Below are 27,043 nucleotides of genomic sequence, written 5' to 3'. Positions count from 1 at the left end.
ATTTTTTAATACCTATCTGAATCAGCAATGAAAATAGGCTTCAATAGCTATATTTATTTCTATGGGAATATATATTTAACTTGAGGAAGAGCCCCTTCTAAAGGCTCTTCTTCTGACATTTATGATTTAACTACCAAACTACTGGAAAACTAAGCAAAGAATATTAGTTTTTTCTTTTTAATACTGTAGTTATTAGGAGAGAGCTAAAAAAACCCAAAGTACATTTAATGCATTTTTGATACTCAAAGGTGTCAGAGTTATTTCATATATTAAAAGTGTACTCTTTAACAATTAAAAGCAGTCAGTGGATCCATCCAACGAAATAAATGGACTTACCAAACTTCAAGAGACATTTCCAGAATCATTTCAGTGACCTAGGATAGATATATTAGTCAGATTAGGGTCATAAAATGGAAGTATATTATATATAATGCAAACAAAGTCAAAATAATTTTTGAGTGACAGATTATTTTCAACCTAAAAATATACTAAAAATAAAAGTAACATAGCTCCATGAAGACCCTAAATTATAGGTGTATCTCAATAAATAAATTTTTGCTATTTTTCATGAGATAAGCCTACTTTCTACATCATTTGTGCCACGCGGCATGTGGGATCTTAATTTCCCAACCAGGGATTGAACCTGTTCCCCCTGCAGTGGAAGCACAGAGTCTTAACCACTGGACTGCCAGAGAAATCCTATAAGTCAGCGGTCCCCAACGTTTTTGGCACCAGGGACCGGTTTTGTGGAAGACAATTTTTCCACAGATTGGCAGGGGGGATGGTTTTGGTATGATTCAAGCGCATTACATTTACTGTGCATTTTATTTCCATTATTATTACATTGTCATATATAATGAAATAATTACACAACTCACCATAATGCTGACAGGAGACGGAGCTCAGGCAGTAATGCGAGCGATGGGGAACAGCTGTAAATACAGATGAAGCTTTGCTCACTCGCCTGCAGCTCGCCTCCTGCTGCGTGGCCTTGTTCCTAACAGGCCACAGACTGGTACTGGTCCACGGCCCATGGCTTGGGGACCCTGCTATACATCATTTTAACAACCATAAGAATTGTCTTGGCATGGTTGTTTTCCTTCTTCATTAAAAAGAAGCAGTGTATACCAAAACCATTACTCAAATATCGTAAAAACTTCCTGAGATCTAAAAATATGAAGATGTGTGTCATTATTCTGGGGCTGTCTGGGCCTCAGAATCAGAGGCCAAAGTTAAAGAAAACCTGGGTGAAAATTAACACTTGTGCATTTGTGACAAGTGCAGGCTATAGTAAACTGAAGACAGAATGCCTATCCAAGGTGGACAGCAGGACCCAGGGGCCAACAAACTGTGGTCAGCTTAAGAAACATCTACAAATGGGATGTGGGGCTCAGGTTTTTATTTTTTCAACACTATATGAACCAACCAAACTTATGGGAGGAATCCATCCTGTCAGTGGGCCAATTTGGGTTTAATAAAAAAAAGAATTACTAATATCCACAGAGAAAAGGGGTATTAAAAGATGTCTTTCCAGAGGCTATAAATCTGTAGTATAGAAAGGACTTCTCAATACTATCCCTGCCATTAGTTATGAATAATGTAACTTTAGATTGTTGAGAGAACCAAATAAGAAAATGTTTTGAAGTTTCCTGCACAAGTGTAAGATGGTGCTATTATTTTTATTACATCAGTTACCATAAGAATATAGCTAGAATGAACCTGTTGAATACCTTCAAATAGAACAGAACTAGGATATGCCTCTTAAAATGGGAAGAGGATATTTTTTGAGCCAACATAAAATGCTATAGATTATGGGCTTTTTCTTTTTTGGTTTCAGGGGATGGAAAGAAATAAACTAGAAGGAGCTTTCCAAAATGTTAAAATAAGTTCATGGATAATGCTCAGTACTGAATTCTAATAGTAAGAAAAAGGTATGGAAATTATCTGTCCAAAATTTTGCCTTTCCCACTAAATCGTAAGTTCTGTCTTAAATAGGTCTCTATTACATGTTCATTGCACAGTATTTGGCATACAACATACAATCAATAAGTATCCATTGAATTATTGTGCATGTGTGTGTGGAGCGGGAGCACATCAGGCATCTTTTCCTGTCAAGAAATATCTCATTGGGAGATTGGTTCAAGATGGCGGAGTAGAAGGACGTGTGCTCACTCCCTCTTGCAAGAGTACCAGAATCCCAACTAACTGCTGAACAATCACTGAAAGGAAGACATTGGAACCAACAAAAAAGATGCCCCACATCCAAAGACAATGGAGAAGCCACAATGAGACGGTAAGAGGGGTGCAATCACAATAAAATCAAATCCCATAACCACTGGGTGGGTGACTCACAAACTGGAGAACACTTATACCACAGAGGTCCACCCACTGGAGTAAAGGGTCTGAGCCCCACATCAGGCTTCCCAACCTGGGGGTCTGGCAACAGGAGGAGGAATTCCCAGAGAATCAGACTTTGAAGGCTCGTTGGATTTGATTGCTGGATGTCTACAGGACTGGGGGAAACAGAGACTCCACTCTTGGAGGGCAAACACAAAGTACTGTGTGCATCAGGAGCCGGGGGAAGGAGCAGTAACTCCATAGGAGACTGAACCAGAGCTACCTACTAGTGTTGGAGGGTCTCCTGCAGAGGTGGGGGGTGTCTTTGGCTCACCGTGGAGACAAGGACACTGGCAGCAGAAGTTCTGGGAAGTACTCCTTGGCATGAGCCCTCCTGGAGTCCGACATTTGCCCCAGCAAAGAGCCTATAGCCTCCAGAACTGAGTTGCCTCAGACCAAACAACAAACAGAGAGGGAACTCACTCCATGCATCAGCAGAAAAGCAGATTGAAGTTTTACTGAGCTCTGCCCACCAGAGCAACACCCAGCTCTACCCACCACCAGTCCCTCCCATCAGGAAGTTTGCACAAGCGTCTTAGATAGTCTCATCCTCCAGAGAGTAGACAGCAGAAAGAAGAACTACATTACTACAGCCTGTGGAACAAAAACCACATTCACAGAAAGATAGACAAAATGAAAAGGTAGAGGACTATATACCAGATGAAAGAACAAGACACAACCCCAGAAAAACAACTAAATGAAGTGGAGCTAGGCAACCTTCCAGAAAAATAATTCAGAATAATGATAGTGAAGATGATCCAAGACCTCAGAAAAAGAATGGAGGCAAAGACTGAGAAAATACAAGAAATGTTTAATAAAGACCTAGGATTAAAGAAAAAACACTTAGAAGAATTAAAGAAGAAACAAACAGAGATGAACAATACAACTGAAATGAAAAATACACTAGATGGAATCAATAGTAGAATAACTGAGGCAGAAGAATGGATAGCTGACCAGGAAGATAGAATGGTGGAAATCACTGCCATGGAACAGAATAAAGAAAAAAGAATGAAAAGAAATGAAGACAGACTAAGAGACATCTGGGACAACATTAAACGCACCAACATTCACATTATAGGGGTCCCAGAGAAGAAGAGAGAGAAAAACGGCCTGGGAAAATATTTGAAGATTTTATAGTCGAAAACTTCCCTAACATGGGAAAGGAAATAGCCACCCAAGTCCAGGAAGCACAGAGAGTCCCAGGCAGGATAAACCCAAGCAGAAACAGGCCGAGACACATAGTAATCACATTGACAAGAATTAAAAACAAAGAAAAATTATTAAAAGCAACAAGGGGAAAATGACAAATAACATACAAGGGAACTCCCATAAGGTTAACAGTTGATTCCTCAGCAGAAACTCTACAAGCCAGAAGGGAGTGGCATGATATATTTAAAGTGATGAAAGGGAAGAACCTAAACCAAGATTACTCTACCCAGCAAGGATCTCAGTCAGACTTGACGGAGAAATCAAAAGCTTTACAGACAAGTAAAAGCTAAGAGAATTCAGCACCACCAAACCAGCTCTACAACAAATGCTAAAGGAACTTCTCTAAGTGGGAAACACAAAAGAAGGGGACCTACAAAAACAAACCCAAAACAATTAAGAAAATGGTAATAGGAACATACATATCAATAATCACCTTAAATATGAATGGATTAAATGCTCCAACTAAAAGACACAGGCTTGCTGAATGGATACAAAAACAAGATCCATGTATATGCTGTCTGCAAGAGACCCACTTCAGACCTAGGGACACATACAGACTGAAAGTGAAGGGATGGAAAAAGATATTCCATGCAATTGGAAATCAAAAGAAAGCTCTAGTAGCAATACTCATATCAGATAAAATAGACCTTAAAGTAAAGAATGTTACAAGAGACAAGGAAGGACACTACGTAATGACCAAGGGATCAATCCAAGAAGAAGATATAACAATTATAAATATATATGCACCCAACATAAGAGTGCCTCAATACATAAGGCAAATGCTAACAGCTCTAAAAGACGAAACAGACAGTAACATAATAATAGTGGGGGACTTTAACAACTCACTTACACCAATGCACAGATCACCCGACAGAAAATTAATAAGGAAACACAAGCTTTAAATGACACAATAGACCAGATACATTTAACTGATATTTAAGGACATTCCATCTGAAAACTACAGATTACAGTTTCGTCTCAAGGGCACACGGAACATTCTCCAGGATAGATCACATCTTGGGTCACAAATCAACCTGTGGTAAATTTAAGAAAACTGAAATCAAATCAAGCATCTCCTCTGACCACAACACTATGAAATTAGAAATCAATTACATTGAAAAAAACGTAAAAAGCACAAACACATGGAGGCTAAACAATATGTTACTAAACAACCAATAGATCACTGAAGAAATCAAAGAGGAAGTCAAAACATACCTAGAGACAAATGACAATGAAAACACGACAATCCAAAACCTATGGGATGCAGCAAAAGCAGTTCTAAGAGGGAAGTTTATAGCAACACAATCCTTCCTCAAGAAACAAGAAAAATCACAAATAAACAATCTAACCTTACACCTTAAGGAACTAGACAAAGAAGAACAAACAAAACCCAAAGTTTGTAGAAGGAAAGAAATCATAAATATCAGACCAGAAATAAATGAAATAGAAACAGAGAAAACAGTAGATCAATAAAACTAAAAGGTGTTTCTTTGAAGAGATAAACAAAATTGATAAACCTTTAGCCAGATTCATCAAGAAAAAGAGGGAGAGGACTCAAATCAATAAAATTAGAAAGGAAAAAGTAGAAGTTACAATGGACACCACAGAAATACAAAGCATCCTAGGAGACTACTACAAGTGACTCTATGCCAATAAATTGGACAACCTGGAAGAAACGGACAAATTCTTTGAAAGGTATAACCTCCTAAGACTGAACCAGGAGAAATAGAAAATATGAACAGACCAATCAAAAGTAATGAAATTGAAACTGGGATTAAAAATCTTCCAACAAACAAAAGCCCAGGACCAGATGGCTTCACAGGGGAATTCTATCAAACATTTAGAGAATAGCTAACACCCATCCTTCTCAAGCTCTTCCAAAAAATTGCAGAGGAAAGAACACTCCTAAACTCATTCTACAAGGTCACCATCACCCTGATACCAAAGCCAGACAAAGATACTACAAAGAAAGATAATTACAGACCAATATCACTGATGAATATAGATGCAAAACTCCTCAACAAAATACTAGCAAACAGATTCCAACAACACATTTAAAGGATCATACACCATGATCAAGTGGGATTTATCCCAGGGATGCAAGGATTCTTCAATATATACAAATTAATCAATGTGATACACCATATTAATATACTGAAGAATAAAAACCATATGATCATCTCAATAGATGCAGAAAAAGCTTTTGACAAAATTCAACACCCTTTTATGATAAAAATTCTCCTGAAAGTGGGCACAGAGGGAACCTACCTCAACAGAATAAAGGCCATATATGACAAACCCACAGCAAACATCCTTTTCAATGGTGAAAAACAGAATGCATTTCCTATAAGATCAGGAATGAGACAAGGATGTTGACACTCATCACCATTATTCAACATAGTTTTGGAAGTCCTAGCTACAGTAATCAGAGAAGAAAAAGTAATAAAAGGAATACAAATTGGAAAAGTAGAAGTAAAACTGTCACTGTTTACAGATGATATGATACTATACTTAGAGGATCCTAAAGATGCCACCAGAAAACTACTAGAGCTTATCAATGAATTTGATAGAGTTGCAGGATACAAAATTAATGCACAGAAATCTCCTGCATTCCTATACACTAATAATGAAAGATCAGAAAGAGAAATTAAGGAAACACTCCCATTTACCATTGCAACAAAATGAATAAAATATCTAGAAATAAACCTACCTAAGGAGGTAAAAGATCTGTACTCGGAAAACTAAGACACTGATGAAAGAAATCATAGATGACACAAACAGATGGAGAGCTATACCATGTTCTTGGATTGGAAGAATCAATATTGTGAAAATGACTATACTACCCAAAGCAATCAACCGATTCAATGCAATGCCTATCAAATTACCAATGGCATTTTTTACAGAACTAGAACAAAAAATCTTAAAATTTGTATGGAGACACAAAAGACCCCGAATAGCCAAAGCAGTCTTGAGGGGAAAAAAACGTAGCTGGAGGAATCAGGCTCCCTGACTTCAGACTATACTACAAAGCTACAGTAATCAAGACAATATGGTACTGGCACAGAAACAGTAATATAGATCAATGGAACAGGATAGAAAGCCCAGAGATAAACACATGCACCCAGGTCAACTAATCTATGACAAAGGAGGCAAGGATATACAATGGAGAAAAGACAGTCTCTTCAATAAGTGGTGCTGGGAAAACTGGGCAGCTACACATGAAAGAATGAAATTAGAACATTCCGTAACACCTTACACAAAAATAAACTCAAAATGGATTAAAGACCTAAATGTAAGACCAGACACTATAAAACTCTTAAGAGGAAAACATAGGAAGAACACTCTGACATACATCACAGCAACATCTTTCGTGACCCACCTCCTGGAGTAATGGAAATAAAAACAAAAATAAGCATACGGGACCTAATGAAAGCTTTTGCACAGCAAAGGAAACCATAAACAAGATGAAAAGACAGCCCTCAGACTGGGAAAAAATATTTGCAAATTAATCAATGGATGAAGGATTAATCTCCAAAATATATAAACAGCTCATGGAGCTCAATATTAAAAAAAAACAAACAACCCAATGAAAAAATGGGCAGAAGACCTAAATGGACACTTCTCCAAACAAGACATACAGATGTCCAAGAGGCACATGAAAAGCTGCTCAACATCACTAATTATTAGAGAAATGCAAATCAAAACTACAATGAGGTATCACCTCACACTGGTTAGAATGGGCATCATCAAAAAATCTACAAACAGCAAATGCTGGAGAGGGTGTGGAAAAAGGGAACCCTCTTGCACTGTTTGGTGGGAATGTAAGTTGATACAGGCATATGGAGAATGGTATGGAGGTTCCTTGAAAAACTAAAAATATAATTATCATATGACACAACAATCCCACTACTGGGCATATACCCAGAGAAAACCATAATTCAAAAAGATACATGCACCCCAATGTTCATTGCAGCACTATTTACAATAGCCAGGTCATGGAAGCAACTTAAATGCCCATTGACAGACAAATGGATAAAGAAGATGTGGTACTTATATACAATGGAATATTACTCAGCCACAAAAAGGAACGAAATTGGGTCATTTATAGAGATGTGGTTGGACTTGTCATACAGAGTGAAGTCAGAAAAAGAAAAACAAGTATCATATATTAACACATATATGTGGAATCCAGAAAAATGGTGCAGATGAAACTGTTTGCAAGGCAGAAATAGAGACACAGATGTAGAGAAGAAACATATGGACACCAAGGGGGGAAGGCAAGTGTGGGGGTTCGTGATGGGATGAATTGGGAGGTTGGAATTGACATGTATACACTGATGTGTATAAAATAGATAACAAATAAGAACCTGCTGTACAAAAAATTAAATTAAATTAAAAAAAATTTTCATTGCTACTAGCAATAAAATCATGGGCTGGTCCCACCCAGACAGCAGTTCCTACGTTTGGAATTCTATGAATAGAAATATTACTTTGAAGTCAATAAAATAATCAAGAATCCTAGTACAAATGGAATTATACATGCCCCGATGAACTGTAGTTCAGTTTTAAGTCAAAAAGACAATTGGGTTCTAAACAATTAATGTAATTGCTGTGCATTCTATCAATGAAAGCACTGCTCAGACCACATCCTAGCACATCCCCATTTCCACTTTCAAATGGAGTCTTTCCCAAAGTGGGCTTGGAAAACATTTAATATTGAATGAGGTCACTTCTTCAGATATTTAGTTAGAAAAATGAGACATGGGTAAAACACAGTCTGCTTGTTTTAAAGAAATACATGAAAGCTGCTATTAAAATGAGACTAGATTTACGGTTTTTATCTGTAAAGGGCAAAAGCACCAAGGAAGAATGGAAATTAAAAGAACAAGAATACAGCTCAATATGAAGTTTGAGCTCAATATTTAGTTTCCAGTCTAACAAATGGGAAGATTCAAAGCTGGAATGGGCTTCCTATTCCCATGTGCCATCTCATGACAGAAAATGTTTGGGAAAAAGCTGGCTTCTCAACTGGCAGATCCCTAAACATTTTACATTTTAAAATATTTGATGCCTCGGAATTCCCTGGCAATCCAGTGGTTAGGACTCTGTGCTTTCCCTTCTGAGGGTATGGGTTCAATCCCTGGTCGGGGAACTAAAATCCCACAAGCTGTGCAGTACAGCCAAAAAAAAGAAAAGAAAAAAATCTGATGCCTGAATATATCTAATGACTACTTGTCCCAACAATTTAACAAAAGGAAAATCAGCTGTGCTATGTTTATGTTCATATTTGTCTTCTCCATAAGAATATCCCTTCTACGTCCATCTGCAACATTTCTTGGCTGAGACATCCGTGATCCTAGACAGACTGCTAAGACTCTTTAAATGAAAGCAGGATGAGAGAAGACAAAACACAGGATTTTTCCACCATTCGGAGTGTTACAGAAGGTGCTGCCATGTTTCTTGTCACATGGATTCTAATCCTTACTTCCATGTGGTGCCCAAGTGGACCACTCACAACCTGGAGGAAATTTAAAATTTTCCCTCTTGATGCACTAGGTTCAGACATGCTATGAAGACGGACATTCACAATCTCTCTGTGTCTTTCACCTGGAACATGTCATTCAGATAAAAGTGCCACAAAAATACGTGCTTCCTGTGAGGCATTAAACAATTATTGTAAACTCCTTCCCACACACTCCATGAAGCACTCTTCCAGGTGGCTTGCATTATCAAGGCAATTAGAAGGAAAGGCGACCAAATTTCCCTGGGTCTTCCCCACCCCATAATACTTAGCCAGGAACAAGGACAATGAAGAGAGCTCCTCCACCTCTTCTAGGAATTATTAATGTGAGAAGCAGGCTGTACTCATTGTATGTTCTTGGGGGGAAACAACAATCTCTTTTTTGAATTCCACAGTGGAAAGCAATTTTAGACGCTTACAATGGGAGATGTTCAGTTGGGGCAAGGGAGGGGAACTATAGGAGAGAAACTGTTTTTAAAAAAGCCATTTCAGACTTAAAAATAATTTTTAAAGTATCTAACCCACGAATTCTCTTGCAAACTTCCCAGGGTCATTTTGAAATAATAAAGCTAATGCAACAAGCATAGTGCCTGGCATTAAGGAAGTCATTTAAAATTATTATTTCCGGGCTCCCCTGGTGGCGCAGTGGTTGAGAGTCCGCCTGCCGATGCAGGGGACAGGGGTTCGTGCCCTGGTCCAGGAATATCCCACATGCCGCGGAGCGGCTGGGCCCGTGAGCCATGGCCGCTGAGCCTGTGCGTCCGGAGCCTGTGCTCCGCAACGGGAGAGGCCACAACAGTGAGAGGCCCGCGCACCACAAAATAAATAAATGAATAAATAAAGTGTTTAAGTGTTAAAATTATCTCCAAAAGATGTACACAGTCAAATAATTTTTAACTTGAAAATCTATCCTATTAGTAAAGAGCTCATCAAATATGCCATGCCTTCTCTTACTAAAATACTCCAGTATTTACAAACTTCACTTTCAATAAAACTTTATTTTGAATTCTGATCCCTCCTGAGTCAATTTACTCTTTTTTTTTTTTTTTTTTTGCGGTACGTGGGCCTCTCACTGTTGTGGCCTCTCCCGTTGCAGAGCACAGGCTCCGGACGCGCAGGCCCAGCGGCCATGGCTCACGGGCCCAGCCGCTCCGTGGCATGTGGGATCTTCCCGGACCGGGGCATGAACCCGTGTCCCCTGCATCAGCAGGCGGACTCTCAACCACTGCGCCACCAGGGAAGCCCCAATTCACTTTTTTTCCCCCCTTGGTAGAAACAAAGAGCAACTTATTGCCATGTTGATTCAATAATCATTTATATCTTTCAAGAGAATTACATAATAGTTTTTGCTTTGCCTGTATTTACCTGACCTATGCAAGATAGCAAATAAAATTATATCCAAAAAAAGGGCAACTTTTTCAAAAAATCATGTTTCCATAAACTGTAACTTCATCCTATGAAGAAGTAATCATATGTGGATCTAACAAATAGGCAATTCAAGTGCAGAGTAGAAGTTACAATCCCACCAATACAAACAAGGTCACATGTAAATAAATTTTGCATGTTTAAAATTGAATGATACACTGCTAAAATCATCTTTTTAAACACATGTGACTTTTTGATAACACCAAAAACTAACATTTTTTTGACTGAGATATAATTGCCATATAACATATCAGTTTCAGGTATGTAACATAATGATTCAATATTTGTGTATAATGCAAAATGATCACCACAGTAAGTCTAGTTAATATATCTAATTTCTTAATTAATTTAGCATTTATTACCAGGAATCATATAATCCATCACCCAAGAATTCAGGATAATTGTGTCTCCCCAGATAACCCAGACAGTCTTAAAAGATTTGAAAGATTAAAAAGCACACTATTTTCCCTGTAGCCATGTTTCACTCTATCACACAGAGCTTTCTTCCTTTTATTAGACAACAATCTCTTTGCTCTTAACTTAAGGTCCCTTTTCTTTATATGGACACTGGAAATTCAGAAAGAGCTGTGTAATCATCAGCTATTATACAATAAACCAGATTTCCTAGAGCACTAGTACCAAGCCAAAACACTATCTTTTTTTCTCCAAATGGAAATCTCTCACATTCTTGTTTTTCTGTTTTTTAAACTTCATTTACTTTCATTATGCCCGTCTGAGCACTTCCCAGATTTTCTATATTTCCCATAAATGCATTCAGAAATGAGAGTGTCTGGGCTTCCCTGGTGGCGCAGTGGTTGGGAGTCCGCCTGCCGATGCAGGGGCACGGGTTCATGCCCCGGTCCGGGAAGTTCCCACATGCGACGGAGCGGCTGGGCCCGTGAGTCATGGCCGCTGAGCCTGCGCGTCCAGAGCCTGTGCTCCACAACGGGAGAGGCCACAGCGGGGAGGGGCCCGCGTACCGCAAAAAAAAAAAAAGGAAGTGTCTGATGTGTGTCAGGCTGGGTAACAACAGTAAATAGGCTGAAAGTGTTCTAGTCCCTGATGGAGCTTAGGTCCAGAAGAGGACCCCAAGGATACAAGAGCACTCTAAAATGCCCTGTAATTTAAAAGTTATAAACTGTAGAAGTACGAAAACAGACTCACTTAAGTTTCCATTGATAGTGTTCCAAAATAAAAATGCATTCTCTCATAAAGCCAGGAATTATTTGACCTTCGTCTGAACTCTGCCCTGCATCAATGTAATGGCATTCACATCTTAGCCAAAGATCTCCCAAATTTCTCACAAAATTATATATTTCTCTTGTTTTCCCTCCAAAATCTGCTTGGTCTCATTCACTTTGCTAAATTGTTGTCTTTGTCTTCACACATCAATACATGGTTTTCCAATGAAATCATCCTGATACTGACTCGCCATCAAAACTCCCATTTTTTAAAAGTTTTGTCACTATCTCTTCTATAGAACTCTTTCATTCATTTTCAAGTTGCAATCAGGAATGAGCAAAAATCAAAGAAAGCATTCAGCCAAAATTAGATACCACAGAAACAGTGAGACATGGCTGTTTTTAAACAATAACACTAACTTCTAAATAAATATGTCAACTTAAAACACGACACAGTGGAAAATCAGAGGCTACCTTCCTCAGAATATTGGCCAAGATAAAGATTCATCTAGAGAATAAAGAAGTGTAATTTTTCCCTGTCTTACTTCCAAATCTTAGCATGTTCACGATTTTCTTGAAGTGGGCTACTTTGTTTACACAAAACACACTAAATTTGGAAGAAACTCTTTCTGCTTTAAAATGGGATATTGCAACCCAAAGCCACACTTAATATATTCAGTAATGGGTGACTAGAGCATTCTTGATTTTGAACTGTGTTGAAACAATGATTACTAAATTTATAGGCTCTACCCGTATATAAATAAGTTCATTTCAATCAGTAAGTTCAAACAAATAAGTAAGTGTAGTAGTCAGTTAAGTCAGTTTCATGAAGCACTTGACAAATAGTTCAATCTGGCCAGTATAATTAAATGAGAATATCTAATATTTATTTACTGTTTACTGGGCCAGGCACTGTTCTAAAACTCTCCATGTATTAACACATTTAACCATAACCACAACCTTTAGAGGTAGGTATGATATATATACAGCTCTGTTTCACAAAGGGGCATGCAAGGTGAAGAGAAAAAAAATAACTTGTCTGACATCACACAGTGAATAAGTAGCCGAATCATGATTCCAACCAGACGGTGGCTGTCTGACTCGGAGCCTGGGGTCAAAAGCTGCACGTCCCACCAGTTTCTCTCAAATGACAACTCTGACACTCTCTAAACTTATGATTCCAACAAGCACAACCTAACCTGGATTTTATAAATGTTAGCTGGGAAACAAAACTGTGGACCCAAATTGGCTTTCTCCTTAAAAAAATAAATAAAAATTTAAAAAAGGGAGAGAGAGCATTCTGAAATTGAGTTGAATGATAAATCATAGTCTCCGGAAAAGCTGAAAAAATTCCTGCTTTCCAACTTTAGTCGATCCTCACTGCCACTAAGCAATCATTCCATTCCACTCTTACTGACGCATTAAAGCTAATGCTACACTTTGTTCAAGTCACCCCGTATTCCTCATACCTCCCACTTTCGACAGAGGTAGTCTGCTAAAGCTGCGTCAGCCTTCTTATTTTTAATATCAAACATTCTTTATCTTTACCTACCAACTTTTGGTTTAGTAATACTTCTGAGGAAAAAGCCAAATGCTGTTTGCTCTAAATTCCCCATTACTTGGTCAGAAATCTTCCATGACTCACTGCTGTCAATAAGATAATATCTAAAGCCAGCTTCCTGAATTTGGGCTCTGCTAAAGTTTGATCCCCATGTACCTGTTCTTCCTTCACGTACAAATGCTCTGGTCCCCTGGCACTTGTCTAGACACCATTTCCTGAGCATGCTTGTCTTTTCTAGTCCCAGAACTGTGAGCAAGGCCTCAGGCTGTTCTCTCCACCAGAATGGCCTTCTACCGCTTTAGTGATCCAACCACATCCTTCCTTTAGGAACAAGCCCATGCCATTGATATCCACTGTAACCCACAATGGTCCACAGTAACCCCATGCCCCACCCTCATCTCTTCCTACTCTCCCTACTACTCTCTGTGTTCCAGCCATGCTCTCCTCCTTGCTGTTACTCAACAAGCCAGGCAAACTTCTGCTTCAGGACCTTCCTACTCAGAGTGGCTTCTCCCCTCAGGTATCATCAGAGATGCTTTTCTCAGCCACAGTTTTGGAACTGCATTTGCAACCCTCTTCACACACATATGCATACTCTCCTCTCCTCCTTCCTTGGTTTATTTAGCACTTATCTCTATCACTATCCAACACAGGCATCTTATTTATCTTACTAAGTAGAATGTAAGTTCCAGGAGGGTAGGGATTCCTGTTTGTTTTACTTATTTCTGAACAGGTAGTGCCTAAAGACTGTCTGACACACAGTAAGTGCTCAATAGTTATTTGTGAAATGAATGAATGGATGAATAATTCCTTCTTATAACTCTCATTGTATACATTGTCTACACAATTTATTTAGCACTTACAATTATAAATTTGTAAATAATGAACTCTAGTTGATGATATGCTGAAGTCTTTAGGGATGAAGCATACTATTGTCTGCAGTTTGTGTTTCAATGTATCAAGATGGGGAATTCCCTGGCGGTCCAGTGGTTAGGACTCCACAGTTTCACTGCAGAGGGCCCGGATTCCATCCCTGGTTGGGGCACTAAGATCCCACAAACCAAATGGCACGGCCACAAAGACAAACAAACAAACAAACAAATAAATAAATAATGTATCAAAATGGTTTGATGGACGGACAGATAGAAAGATATGTGAAAAGCAAGTAGAATAAAATGTTAATTGTAGAATCTAGGTAGCAGTTATATGGGTATCCAATGTAGAAATATTTCAACTTTGTATATGCTTGAAAATTTTGATAATAAAATTTGAAGCAAAATATAATACCTTAGAAAGGCCTTTTTTGACTATATAAACTCACTTGCCCACCAACTGTTCTCTATCACATCCCTCTATTTTATTTTTTTCATAGTATTTATCACTAGCCGATATTGTGTTGATTATCCTTTTGCTTCCTGTTGCCTATTTACTTTCCCCATCAGCATGCAAGCTCCCTGGGAACCATCATCCACCATGTCCTCTGCTGTTTGCCCATCACCTAGAATATTGCCTGGAACACACTCAGTGTTTAATAAATAACTCCTAAGTAAGTAAATCAATGAATAGATAGATGCCTCATGAGACTGCTTATTATATTACTCATCAGCTTATACGTGAATGCCTACTCCTTTCCAAACAGACTATTAGTTTCTTGAAAATGAAACTTTTAATAGCTTTCTTAATATTAATTGACGTTTTAGGTACACAATAAAGGCTCAAATTCTCATATTAAAAAATAATCTATGGATAGGTCAGTACTATAAAACTGCATAATATAGATTTTTTAATACATTATCATGTTTTTCCATATCTGTAAAATGGGAAGCATTGAAAACTTCTGGGTAAAAATAGTCAAGTGAAAAATAAGATATTCTTTCTAGATCACAGAATTTTATAAATTAAAAAGTATTTAGAAATAAGTTAATGGAGGGACTACCCTAGTGGTCCAGTGGTTAAGACTGTGTGCTTCCACTGCAGGAAGCACGGGTTCCATCCCTGGTCTGGGATCTAAGATTCCGCATGCCTCCCGGTACACCTCCCCCCAAAAAGTTAATGGAAACCTTCATTTTAGAGATGAAGCAAATAAGACTCAGAGAGAAAGAATGACAACTCAAACACTCTAGAGGGAGGTTAGTAACAGACAAAATGAGAGCCCAGGTCTCCCGGTTCCCAGTTTCTACCCTGAGTGGGTAGAGCAGGACCCTGGGAATCAGGCAATCTCCACTTGGAGGCTCCTGTTCTTTCTCCAGCTGGCTCCTGGCCACAGAAATCCCTCTATGTTGACTCAGTATGAACTTTTGGATGACAAAATTTTGAAGGAGTTTTTGCTAATAATGTCTTGGCTTGAAGCATAAGTTCTTCCTTTGCCAAACTCAAGTGGTCTTTTTATTATATCAGATTGCCTTAATCATCTCCAAGAACTGTTTATAAATCTCCTCTCCCACATGATTCCCTCGCAACTTGTTTTCTCTTATAACCTCCGTGAACACTGTAGACAAAAGTCCTCCTCTGAAAGACGGGGATTCAGGGATGAGGAGGGGCTGGATGGCTTGCTTAGGACACGCCACATGGTCTGGGGGACAAATGGGGGTTCTCCCCAACCAGCCATTATGCATTTACTTTTCTCCCACTACCATCACAGGTCACCAACTCAAAGAATTGTCATTCAGACGAAAACTACAAAGGACTCTTGAAAACAGTGTAATGAAAGAAAGCTGTTGGCCAACTGTTTTCTCAAGCACACTAAGGAAAATATGTAAGCTACTTTAAATTCAGGAATGTAGAAAGTCTTTTTTAGAGCCCCAGGGTTACACACCTAAGCATAGGAAATGACAGGAGGAGAGGAAATGCATGTTTTCCTACAGTATCTTCTCTTAAAATCAGTCTTTTTGTCATAGACTGAAGGGCAGAAAAAAACATTATATTTCAGAAAGGCCAATTGTGCTTATGAAGCCCTCAACAAGGGTTTATTGAGAACCAATCCTAGCAACATGCCATAGGTAAGGTCTGCGGATGTTATAACATTTAGCCACTTCTAACTCTCTATCCCACTGCTCACCAACACATACTTGCCAAGCCATGTAACTTGTCATGCCCCAGCTTGTTTTATGCTTTCAAAATTCCATGCCTTTGCAGTTTCTACTAGAAACTAGAACGCTCATAACTGCTTCTCTGCCTACTGAAATTCTATTCTTCACAAACATTTATATACTGCTTAATATGTACCAGGCAATAAGCATTATATGTATGTACAGATACACCTATGTGAGTATTATATGTATTACTAGAATCAATTATTCTTATATATTTTATATGTAATGTTATATACTTAATAAACAAAGTAATATATAATCATAGTTTATATAAAATTATATAAATCATAATTAAATAATTAGATCTAAATGTATTTAAATGTAATATACATTATAATATATAATTATATGGATATATTATATATAAATATAACTAACTCATGTAATCATAATGATTCTCCTATGAGATATAATCTCCACTTTACAGATGAGCAAATTGAGATTCAGAGGAACTAAGTGATTTCCCCAGGATGAAACAAATGGTAAGAAACAGAGCTGGGATTTAAACACCAAATAACCTGGCTTCAAATGACAAGGTATTAACCACTATGTTCACTGTTCGACCTGCTCAAAATCATCTACTGATATGGAGCCATCTCTGGCCTCCTCTCACAACATAATCTTTCTTTATTCTGTCTTCCCCCTGCACTCTGAACACACCTCATTGATACTTATCTTACTGTGTAGTGGTTTCTTTTCATCAAATGGATCTCCCTTCATTCATTTCCTTTTCCAATCCCTACCTCTCATCCACCCCAGATGAAGATAATTGAGGGAAGAGCTTCCTGTACCATATTCTTCTTTATGTGCCTTGAACACAACACAATGGTTGGTAGACTCCAATAAACGTTTGAAAGAAGAATGAATGAAATAACTTTAAAAGAGGTAAACAGAAATGTGGGCAGTGTATCTCTTAGCACTGGGTAGAAAACATATAGAAGACATGCTTCCTGGAGCAGCTAAAGGTATCAGCAGGGAGTATGTGACTGGAGTGTCCTCAAGGCAACTGGGTCACTCTGATTACATGAACTGGTCAGGGTCCTTTGGGCTTAAGTCAGTTTCTAAATAGGTATATACTCATGGAATAAATATAAACTATGTATTAGGTCTGTAATTAGGCATGCATAACCAGTATTCCAGTTTCCTGACCAGGATTTGAGTTTGAACAGTTTAAATGATTTGGTCCCAATGAACAACACGTAATTATCATGGGGGTTCAGGAAGAGGTCATATGGGATGCTAACAGTTAGGAAAGGAGGTAGGAGTTAAGGGATAAGGAGATGTGGGTGAGGGGAGAGATTTGAAAATCATCCCAAGGAACAAAAACACCAAGCTGTTTCCCAAAAGAAGAAATTAATACACTAACCAGCTTTCTGAATCCTGGTCTACCAGTTGCTTACATTTCTCGCTATAAACTACTACACTAGTTTCCTGTAAAATTCAGAATCCAATGTTTGCTCTGTATAAATAATTTCTCTAGGGTTTTATTAATCTTAAATAAATTATTGAAATTTCAGAAATGCAGCAAACTTAAGAAAGAAAGAAAGAAAGAAAGAAAGAAAGAAAGAAAGAAAGAAAGAAAGGAAGAAAGGAAGAAAGGAAGGAAGGAAGGAAGGAAAGGAAGGAAGGAAAGGAAGGAAGGAAAGGAAGGAAGGGAAGGAAGGGAAGGAAGGGAAGGGAGGGAGGGAGGGAGGGAGGGGGGAGGGAGGGAGGGAGGGAGGGAGGGAGGAAGGAAGGAAGGAAGGAAGGAAGGAAGGAAGGAAGGAAGGAAGGAAGGAAGGAAGGAAGGAAGGAAGGAAGGAAGGAAGGAAGACTAGGAAGGAAGTGAAGGAAGGATTTCCAAACATTAAACTCCAACTTTCCAGGTTAAGTAGATTTTATCTGACATATGGTTGAAAAATAATTCGTTGTGCTGCTTACTTGGTTGAAAATAAAAGGAACCTCTTTCTTCTCTCCCACTTTCATAGAAGATATGGGAAATATTGCTGTCCCGAGTGTTTCATCCATGACGTAATTGGCATCCATCAACGTGATCTATAGAGAGTAAAAGGTAGAGCAGAGGTATCAAATTTTTCTGGAATCTTTGGAAATTATATCTATAATCTCCATCACACTTAAAAAATGAAAATTCTCAAGTGATATTTAACAGTCATTTGAAATCCTCAATATTCAACTGGTAACAATACTTTGTCTTTTGTTTCTGAATGCCACATTTGCTTCTAACATAATAATTAATTTTTCACTTTCCTGATTGATATTATCACACTTTGAAAAATGAAACTTTATCCCCTCTCTGGGGAAATGCTATTTTTGGAATATGAGAAAGAAATTAATGTAGAAAATCTATGCAACTATTTTGGAAAAGATCTATGTGAACTTGTTTTAAAGCTAATTATTTGAACTTTAAGCTAATAAAGTTAATTTATTTTAAAGTCCTAATCAATTGACAATATTTTTATTCTATTGTACTTGGATCCTCCTTTTTCTAACAGAGCGAATATTTTCTCCAAAGCACATGAGGAGGATAACTGATTCTTCCCAGCCCCACCTAACTCCTGTATTTCCCACTGGACACTCACATAGCTTGATGTGCAGTAGCTAGAAGCTCATCTACCATATACTGCACAGCTGGACTCCAACTACAGCAAACTGAGAAGAATGAAGGCAGTGAGGGGACAAACTCAAGCATCAACCTCAACGTGGTGATGGCCATCTCACTGTCCCCAAATGACTCACTTACCTCCAAAACATTGTCCTGATTAGGATCCAAAATAAATTCAAAGGTCTCATTCCACACAGGGTTTATGTCATTATTGAAGTGTTTTGTTCTCTTCCTGCTGTCAGGGGTTGAGGAGATGAAAAGTTCCACATACGGGTCTGGAGTGTCAACTATAGACAGTAAACACAAATGAGAAGGGGGCAAAAATGTGATTAATTCCTAATTTGTTTTTATTAATATGTGTTATCAGATTATTTTCAGTGAATCTGCAATAACATATTCAAAATGTCTGAGACAAAATGATATATAATAGAAGAACGTCATAGGTTATATACTGTTTACATATTATGTCCCTGCACTTCCCAACAGTCCTGTGAGAGGGAATCATTTATTTGGTACTTTATTCAAAATTCCTCTGTCCACCTAGAGGGCACGGTCACTGCAATCAACAACTTAGTCCAACTGCTAGACAATGATAACAATCTCACTCAGCTAACCACAGCGTAACCTTCACCCCAGGACTACGATGGCAACAAGATCATGAGTTCAGGATCATCATGATTGTTTATATTAGAAAAAAAATTAACCTACTATGTTATTTGCCAAACAAAATAATGAAAGTTGGTGTGGCATAAGTATTGCTTGTAGTTATAAGGCTGCCTTATATGGTTGTACAGGTTGTGCACTGAAGAACTCTAAAGGGAGGCATTTACATTAGTAGTCAAAATATACTTCTCTATTTATTATGGTGGTATTCAGTAAGATCGAAGTGGGCATCTCAAGGAAGTGACAGCTTTTTCTGTTACACATAAAGACCCCCTGAGGGCATGATATGGGTGCCACTTTATTTATTATTTATTTATTTATTTTAAACATCTTTATTGGAGTATAATTGCTTTACAATGGTGTGTTAGTTTCTGCTTTATAACAAAGTGAATCAGTTATACATATACATATGTTCCCATATCTCTTCCCTCTTACGTCTCCCTCCCTCCCACCCTCTCTATCCCACCCCTCTAGGTGGTCACAAAGCACCGAGCTGATCTCCCTATGCTATGCGGCTGCTTCCCACTACCTATCTATTTTACGTTTGGTAGTGTATATATGTCCATGCCACTCTCTCACTTTGTCCCAGCTTACCCTTCTCCCTCCCCATATCCTCAAGTCCATTCTCTAGTAGGTCTGTGTCTTTATTCCCATCTTACCCCTAGGTTCTTCATGACCTTTTTTTTTTTCTTAGATTCCATATATATCTGTTAGCATACAGTATTTGTTTTTCTCTTTCTGACTTACTTCACTCTGTATGACAGACTCTAGGTCCATCCACCTCACTACAAATAACTCAATTTCATTTCTTTTTATGGCTGAGTAATATTCCATTGTATATATGTGCCACATCTTCTTTATCCATTCATCTGTCGATGGACACTTAGGTTGCTTCCATGTCCTGGCTATTGTAAATAGAGCTGCAATGAACATTTTGGTACATGACTCTTTTTGAATTATGGTTTCCTTAGTGTATATGCCCAGCAGTGGGATTGCAGGGTCGTATGTTAGTTCTATTTTTAGTTTTTTCAGGAACCTGCATACTGTTCTCCATAGTGGCTGTATCAGTTTACATTCCCACCAACAGTGCAAGAGTGTTCCCTTTTCTCCACACCCTCTCCAGCATTTATTGTCTCTAGATTTTTTGATTATGGCCATTCTGACCAGTGTGAGATGATATCTCATTGTAGTTTTGATTTGCATTTCTCTAATGATTAATGATGTTGAGCATTCTTTCATGTGTTTGTTGGCAGTCTGTATGTCTTCTTTGGAGAAATGTCTATTTAGGTCTTCTGCCCATTTTTGGATTGAGTTGTTTGTTTTTATGATATTGAGCTGCATAAGCTGCTTATAAATTTTGGAGATTAATCCTTTGTCAGTTGCTTCATTTGCAAATATTTTCTCCCAATCTGAGGGTTGTCTTTTGGTCTTGTTTATGGTTTCCTTTGCTGTGCAAAAGCTTTGAAGTTTCATTAGATCCCATTTGTTTATTTTTGTTTTTATTTCCATTTCTCTAGGAAGTGGGTCAAAAAGGATCTTGCTGTGATTTATGTCATAGTGTGTTCTGCCTATGTTTTCCTCTAAGAGTTTGATAGTGTCTGGCCTTACATTTAGGTCTTTAATCCATTTTGAGTTTATTTTTGTGTATGGTGTTAGGGAGTGTTCTAATTTCATACTTTTACATGTACCTGTCCAGTTTTCCCGGCACCACTTATTGAAGAGGCTGTCTTTTCTCCACTGTATATTCTTGCCTCCTTTATCAAAGATAAGGTGACCATATGTGTGTGGGTTTATCTCTGGGCTTTCTATCCTGTTCCGTTGATCTATCTTTCTGTTTTTGTGCCAGTACCATACTGTCTGGGTGCCATTTTAAATAGAAAGGAACAACTGCAAATAATGGAACTATTTAAATTTCCTCCCACCTTACATATACTTAACAACAAGGCAACTGACCCTGAATGTGGAAATATTGATTACTCCCCCTTTTTTTGTTAATAGATCTTTATTGGAGTATAATTTCTTCACAATACCATGTTAGTTTCTGTTGCACCACAAAGCGAATCAGCCACATGCATACACATGTCCCGATATCCCCTCCCTCTTGAGCCTCCCTCCCATCCTCCCTATCCCACCCCTCTAGGTCATCGCAAAGCACCGAGCCGATCTCCCTGTGCTATGCTGCTGCTTCCCACCAGCCAACTATTTTACATTCAGTAGTGTATATATGTCAATGCTACTCTCACTTCGCCCCAGCTTCGCCCTCCCACCCCATGTCATCGAGTCCATTCTCTATGTCTACTCTTTATTCCTGCCCTGCAACTAGGTTCATCAGTATCTTTTTTTTTTTTTAGATTCCATATATGCACTTTAGCATACAGTATTTGTTTTTCTCTTTCTGACTTGCTTCACTCCCTTTTAATGGCTCCTTTGAATCCTTCATCTGACAGCATTGCACATACTATATTTTATAAAGGAAACTACACATCTATCTATCTTTTCCTACAAGACTGTCAACAACCTGAGGTTAGAAACCAAGTCTTATTCATCTTTATGTCTTCAGAACCTAACAACTATCACGATATTTAAGGTCTCCTCACTTAAGGACTCGACTTTTCTCTTTAACTCATCCTTTCCCATGTGGCCATTACAACTCATAACCACAAAAACCAACCATCAAGTGATGCCTGATAGGATCTCTGTTGAGCACTCCACATACATGAGTCTCATTCTAATCTCACAAGAGCACTATAAGTATTTTTAGTGTTGAGGCAACAAGAACTGAGAGATGTTAAGCAATCTGTCCAATATCACACAGCTAGTAAGTATCAGAGCAAGATGGGACTGCAACAATCATCCTCTCAATGACATCATGCTCCTAAGTGCTAAAGATGTGATCATAGGTATGGCTTGTTATGGAAAGAGGAGGTGGAAAAGAGCTTTGGAGAAGAAGAGGAAGGGCAACAAGCAGGAAGAAAAGAGGAGGGAAGGGGTAAGGATGGAAAGAGAGAGAGGTGCAGAGGTTCATAAAAAAAAGATACAAAAATTGAAAACAAAGGAAAAGCAAAAATAATAGTTCTTAAATGACTGTCTTTCAAAGAATAGTTTTTAAAAAAATAATTTAAAAAATATACTTTGTCCTTTCACAGTAGTTATGGTCAAATAATGTAATCAATGTCCCTCACAGCTCTTCTATGTGGTCATCAGATTTTTTAAGTGGGCTTTTTTATTGTTAAGTGGGAAAATCTACAAATGAGGTATTAGCATTTGGGATTGTCTTTTAGTTAATTTTTCCACTTGCAGCTTATGCATCATTGGTCAAGGGCAGGGGAGTCTCAGAAGTGAGAGTGCAAGGTAAATGCCTAGGGAAAATTAACCACCACACATTTCAGGGCCTCTCGCCTTCTGAGATGGCCCACACCCTGTCTGTGAAGTGTGTTTTCCCCCAAGGCCCTTCTCACCTTTTGAGACAGACCTCATTATGTCTATGGAATGTGTATCTCTCTAAATAAACCTACAAGAAAGAAAGGAAGGAAGGAAGCAAGCAAGGAAGCAAGGAAGGAAGGAAGGGGGAAAGAAAGAAAAGAAAAGGAAAGGAAAGAGAAGAAAAGAGAAGAAAAAAGATAAATGCCTAGGGTTCTGATTAAAAATACAGACCCTTGACCCACATCCCATAAGACCCATAATCAGGAGATCTGTAATGGGACTAGGGATCTGCATTTTTCAACAATTATTCTAGTTGATCTGATGTAGGTCATGTTCTGTTCACACTTTTGATATTTTATTTTAGGAGGAAATAGCTAGTTATTCCCATTTCATTTATTTATTTCTTCATATTGAGATATAATTGATATATAACATTGTGTAAGTGTAAGCTATACAATGTGTTGGTTTGATACATTTACATATAGCAATTTCTAACTCAATGCTTTTCTCTCTCAATGGGACCATGGAAGACAAATTAGAAAACAAAAAACTTGGCAGGAAGGATGGCAAGAGGAAATGGGCCAAAGAAGAGAAGGACATGCTACAAGGGGACTCAACTCACTCCTCAACCAAGAGATGACTGTTCCTTTTCCTTAACCATGTTTCTGCCACATCTCCAGTACTCAGGGTTGCAAACCACAAATATAACTACATGTTTAGAATATCAGGTAGTAGAAGACTATAAAGAAAAATATTTTTCCTTTTTTGAATGGAGGTAGATATGTGCTTTTAAAGAGAATATTCAATGGCACTTCACATTAAATGTAGAAAAATAAAAATGTAGCCCTTCCTTATCTCATAAGGCTGGTTCTTTCTTATGGGATTAATGCTCTTTTATATGTTTTCCCCCAAATATCAGAAAACACAAATCAAGCAAAAGCTAATCTAGAAAACAAAAAGTGTGCCAGGAAGGAGAAACATGCAGATGGTAGACATCATTCATTCATTCAACAAATATTTGGATGCCTACTATGCCAGGAACTGCCCATCAAGAAGCAGTTTGGCCAGCACATCTGTTACGTGACTTGGATCACACAGCTGGTGAGTGTGGAAGCTGGAATTATATTTGTTCTGAGGAACTGCCTGCCCTGGGAACCACCCCTTTAAGGACCATTATGACAGTTTGCACAAAAAAGCATCCCATGGACTCCTACTTGTTCCAAAAAATGGCCCACCACAAAAAGCCCTTGCCTCTAACTCAGAACAATCCTTCCTCTATTGAAATATTCTAACTTGCTTGTTTATACCTTTGCATCCAAAGACTACCAAATGTATCTAAAGACCAAAGATCATTTCCAAAAATCTCACCTTAATAGAACGCTTGCAGATCACTGATTTTCTCAGGAATTCCTCTTTTTAATCTATAGCACTTACACTCGCTCTTCTAACACCTTGGAAGTCTTGCCAAAACACAGCAAATAGGTTCACTTGCTGCAAGTTTATGAATACATAGCCTTTTTTAATTGTGTCAAAAAAAGAAAAAAAAAAGCAGTTTGGCTTGGCTTGGATAGGGAGCCAAACACAAAAGTGCAGATTTGAAATATGGAAGTGAGTCAAATGCTAATAGCCTAATTTTAGAGGCAAGAGTAAATGGAAGACAAGCAGATACACTCCACCAATGACTAATAACTCAGTCACCCAGGTTATTACACACACATAAAGTCAAGTCGTAGGTGGAGAAATGGCCTTTTGAGGCTTAATCGTCATTTGAATCTTTGAACACGAGGAAGGACAGGTTTTCTTGGGTCAAACAAGAAAGAGAAAGTAGAAAGTAAAGTTCCTTGGGAGGAACCAGATAGGGACAGGATGCAGCAAATTGAAGTGGTATAAGTCAACCAGCGATATTACCATCTTCTCAGCCATTTTGGACTCTCGGTGGGTCATATGCTTTTCCAAATTCTAACTGACAAAATAATAAAGAAATTACCATACAGCAAGATGCCAACCCTATGTTTATATGTCAAAACAACAACAGACTTCTTTTAAAAATTGGAATCCAGTTCAAAGCTGTCATTTTAGATTCTTATTTTTACTTAAAAAAAAAAGTCAATACTCTAAAATTTTTCTCAAGACTGGTGGTTTTTCTAGTTTCTCCTCTTGCTTCATTAATGAGACACCAAAGGGTGCTGAACAGTGGAAAACCACTGACAGCTGTAAACTGTGATACTGCAATCTGCGTCATTGCTAATCTTTGTAAGTTAAGAAACAGCTGTAGCAGTGGTAGACACCACAGGATGAAAAGAAGTTTTAAGAAGCTATTTTAAAATTGGATTAAGATAATCACATATCTCTGCTCAGTTTTTTTTTAAACATAATCTATAATCTTCATTGGCATGGTAGCGCGTGGAACCTTTGAAAGGGGGAAGCAGTCCATTTTGACAGCAAAACTTAGCCCGATGCTTTAGAGAAGTTCCTAGAAATGCATTGAGGGAAAAAAAAAAGTCAAACACAGGAAAAGAATTTTTTTTTTTCTCGCCTTTGTACTTATTTCAGGCCTTTGGGAATTAATGCCTATAGGGTAACTGGGTGTTGAGTCACTGATTCAGCTTCACCTTGATTAGGTCCAGCGAAAACAGGTGGTAAGGTAAAGATATAATGTGTGGGTAAAGACTTACATCTTATCCTTTTATCTAAATCTTGACTAACAAAAATGTTGGGGGTGTGGGATACAGAGCTGATGCGTGTAGACATGAAACTACAGGCACCACAAATAGCTTCAGAGTTCCCGGGTTATAAAACTCCTTATAAATTTCAGTAGTTGAAGGAGTGCCCGCCTAAAGTCATAACAGGTCCATCTGTCATTTTGGCTTTGTCTGAGTAATATATTATATGATTCATCACAGGAGCTGGTGGCAGCTTCTAAACTCCAAGTTCGATTTTAAATATGCTCCATTTGCTTTCTCATATCCATTTTGCTCAGTATCAACTTAAACCCTTTGCTTCAAATAAAGATGACCCATAACCTGTTACAATTCATGTGATATACAGCAAAAAGAAAACCCAAAGGAAAAGTCCTCCCAAATCCACAGTCAAAATATCCTATTCTGAATAGCTATGGTCCACTGATGGTGAGCATAAAGCAGTGTTTTCCAAAGCACAGTCCACTAGAGTATCTTCACAGTATCATCTGGAGTGTTAAAAATGTAGACACCTTGCATTTTCAGTCTTCTGCAAGGGCTTGGAAATCTGCATTTTTAACAACTTGACCAGAACGATATTTATGCACACAAGTTTGAAAAACGGGATTTAAAGTATATTATGACAATCAAATACAGAACAATGGTATAATAACACCCACAGAAAAGTAGAAACGTTTTGGCATTGAGAAGTCAACAGACTTCGTCGTGGATATTCTGCCCATGGACTATATTAAGCACAATCCAGTAATTCACGTCTGTTTCTCTTAAGCCATTAAATACATTTTCAAGTGACCACATGAAAACAAATCCAAGAATAAAGTATGTGTGGGTGCGTGAGTTAGCAATCTATTTAAGGTGATGGACTGATATTCAAGTGTTCTGCTTCATTATCACCAAAGTAAGAATGCCATAGTAAGACCAAAAATTAAATAATTTGTTGAAAGAATGCCTCTGAATACTATTTTCCAATGTGATCACTCCTTTAAATGTTTATCATTTAGTGATAATGATAATTACACGGTGAACTTAAAGCTTTTAAACATAAAGACTGAAAAACTTAAGTGTTTTATGATTGCCAACTTCTTCACTATCCCTGCCCTATGCCAGCAGAGCTGCTGGTATAAACCCTAGGAAAGTGATGGTTAGCCTCACTATAAACGTATGAATTTCAATAACAGTTTAGTTCTTTCCTTAATGTAACGTTTTTATTGAAGGATAAGATACATGCAGAAAACTCAGATGATTGTAACCATACAGTTTGTTGAATTTT

General features: G+C 38.0%; 1 protein-coding gene across 1 annotated transcript in view; it reads right to left on the bottom strand.

Moving 5' to 3' along the window:
* PLA2G4A (phospholipase A2 group IVA) overlaps positions 1–27,043 on the bottom strand; it is a 159,561-nt gene that overhangs the window by 69,608 nt on the left and 62,910 nt on the right. The window contains exons 4-6 of the mRNA XM_065875537.1: positions 19,127–19,275; positions 18,307–18,420; positions 337–374 (exon numbers count right to left, since the gene is read on the bottom strand). Coding sequence (XP_065731609.1) covers positions 337–374; positions 18,307–18,420; positions 19,127–19,275 — 301 coding nt within the window. The remainder of the gene's footprint in view (positions 1–336; positions 375–18,306; positions 18,421–19,126; positions 19,276–27,043) is intronic.

Source organism: Phocoena phocoena, chromosome 1 (genome assembly GCF_963924675.1).
Source record: "Phocoena phocoena chromosome 1, mPhoPho1.1, whole genome shotgun sequence".
Lineage (NCBI taxonomy): Eukaryota > Metazoa > Chordata > Mammalia > Artiodactyla > Phocoenidae > Phocoena > Phocoena phocoena.
This window is presented reverse-complemented; position numbering and strand designations above follow the sequence as displayed.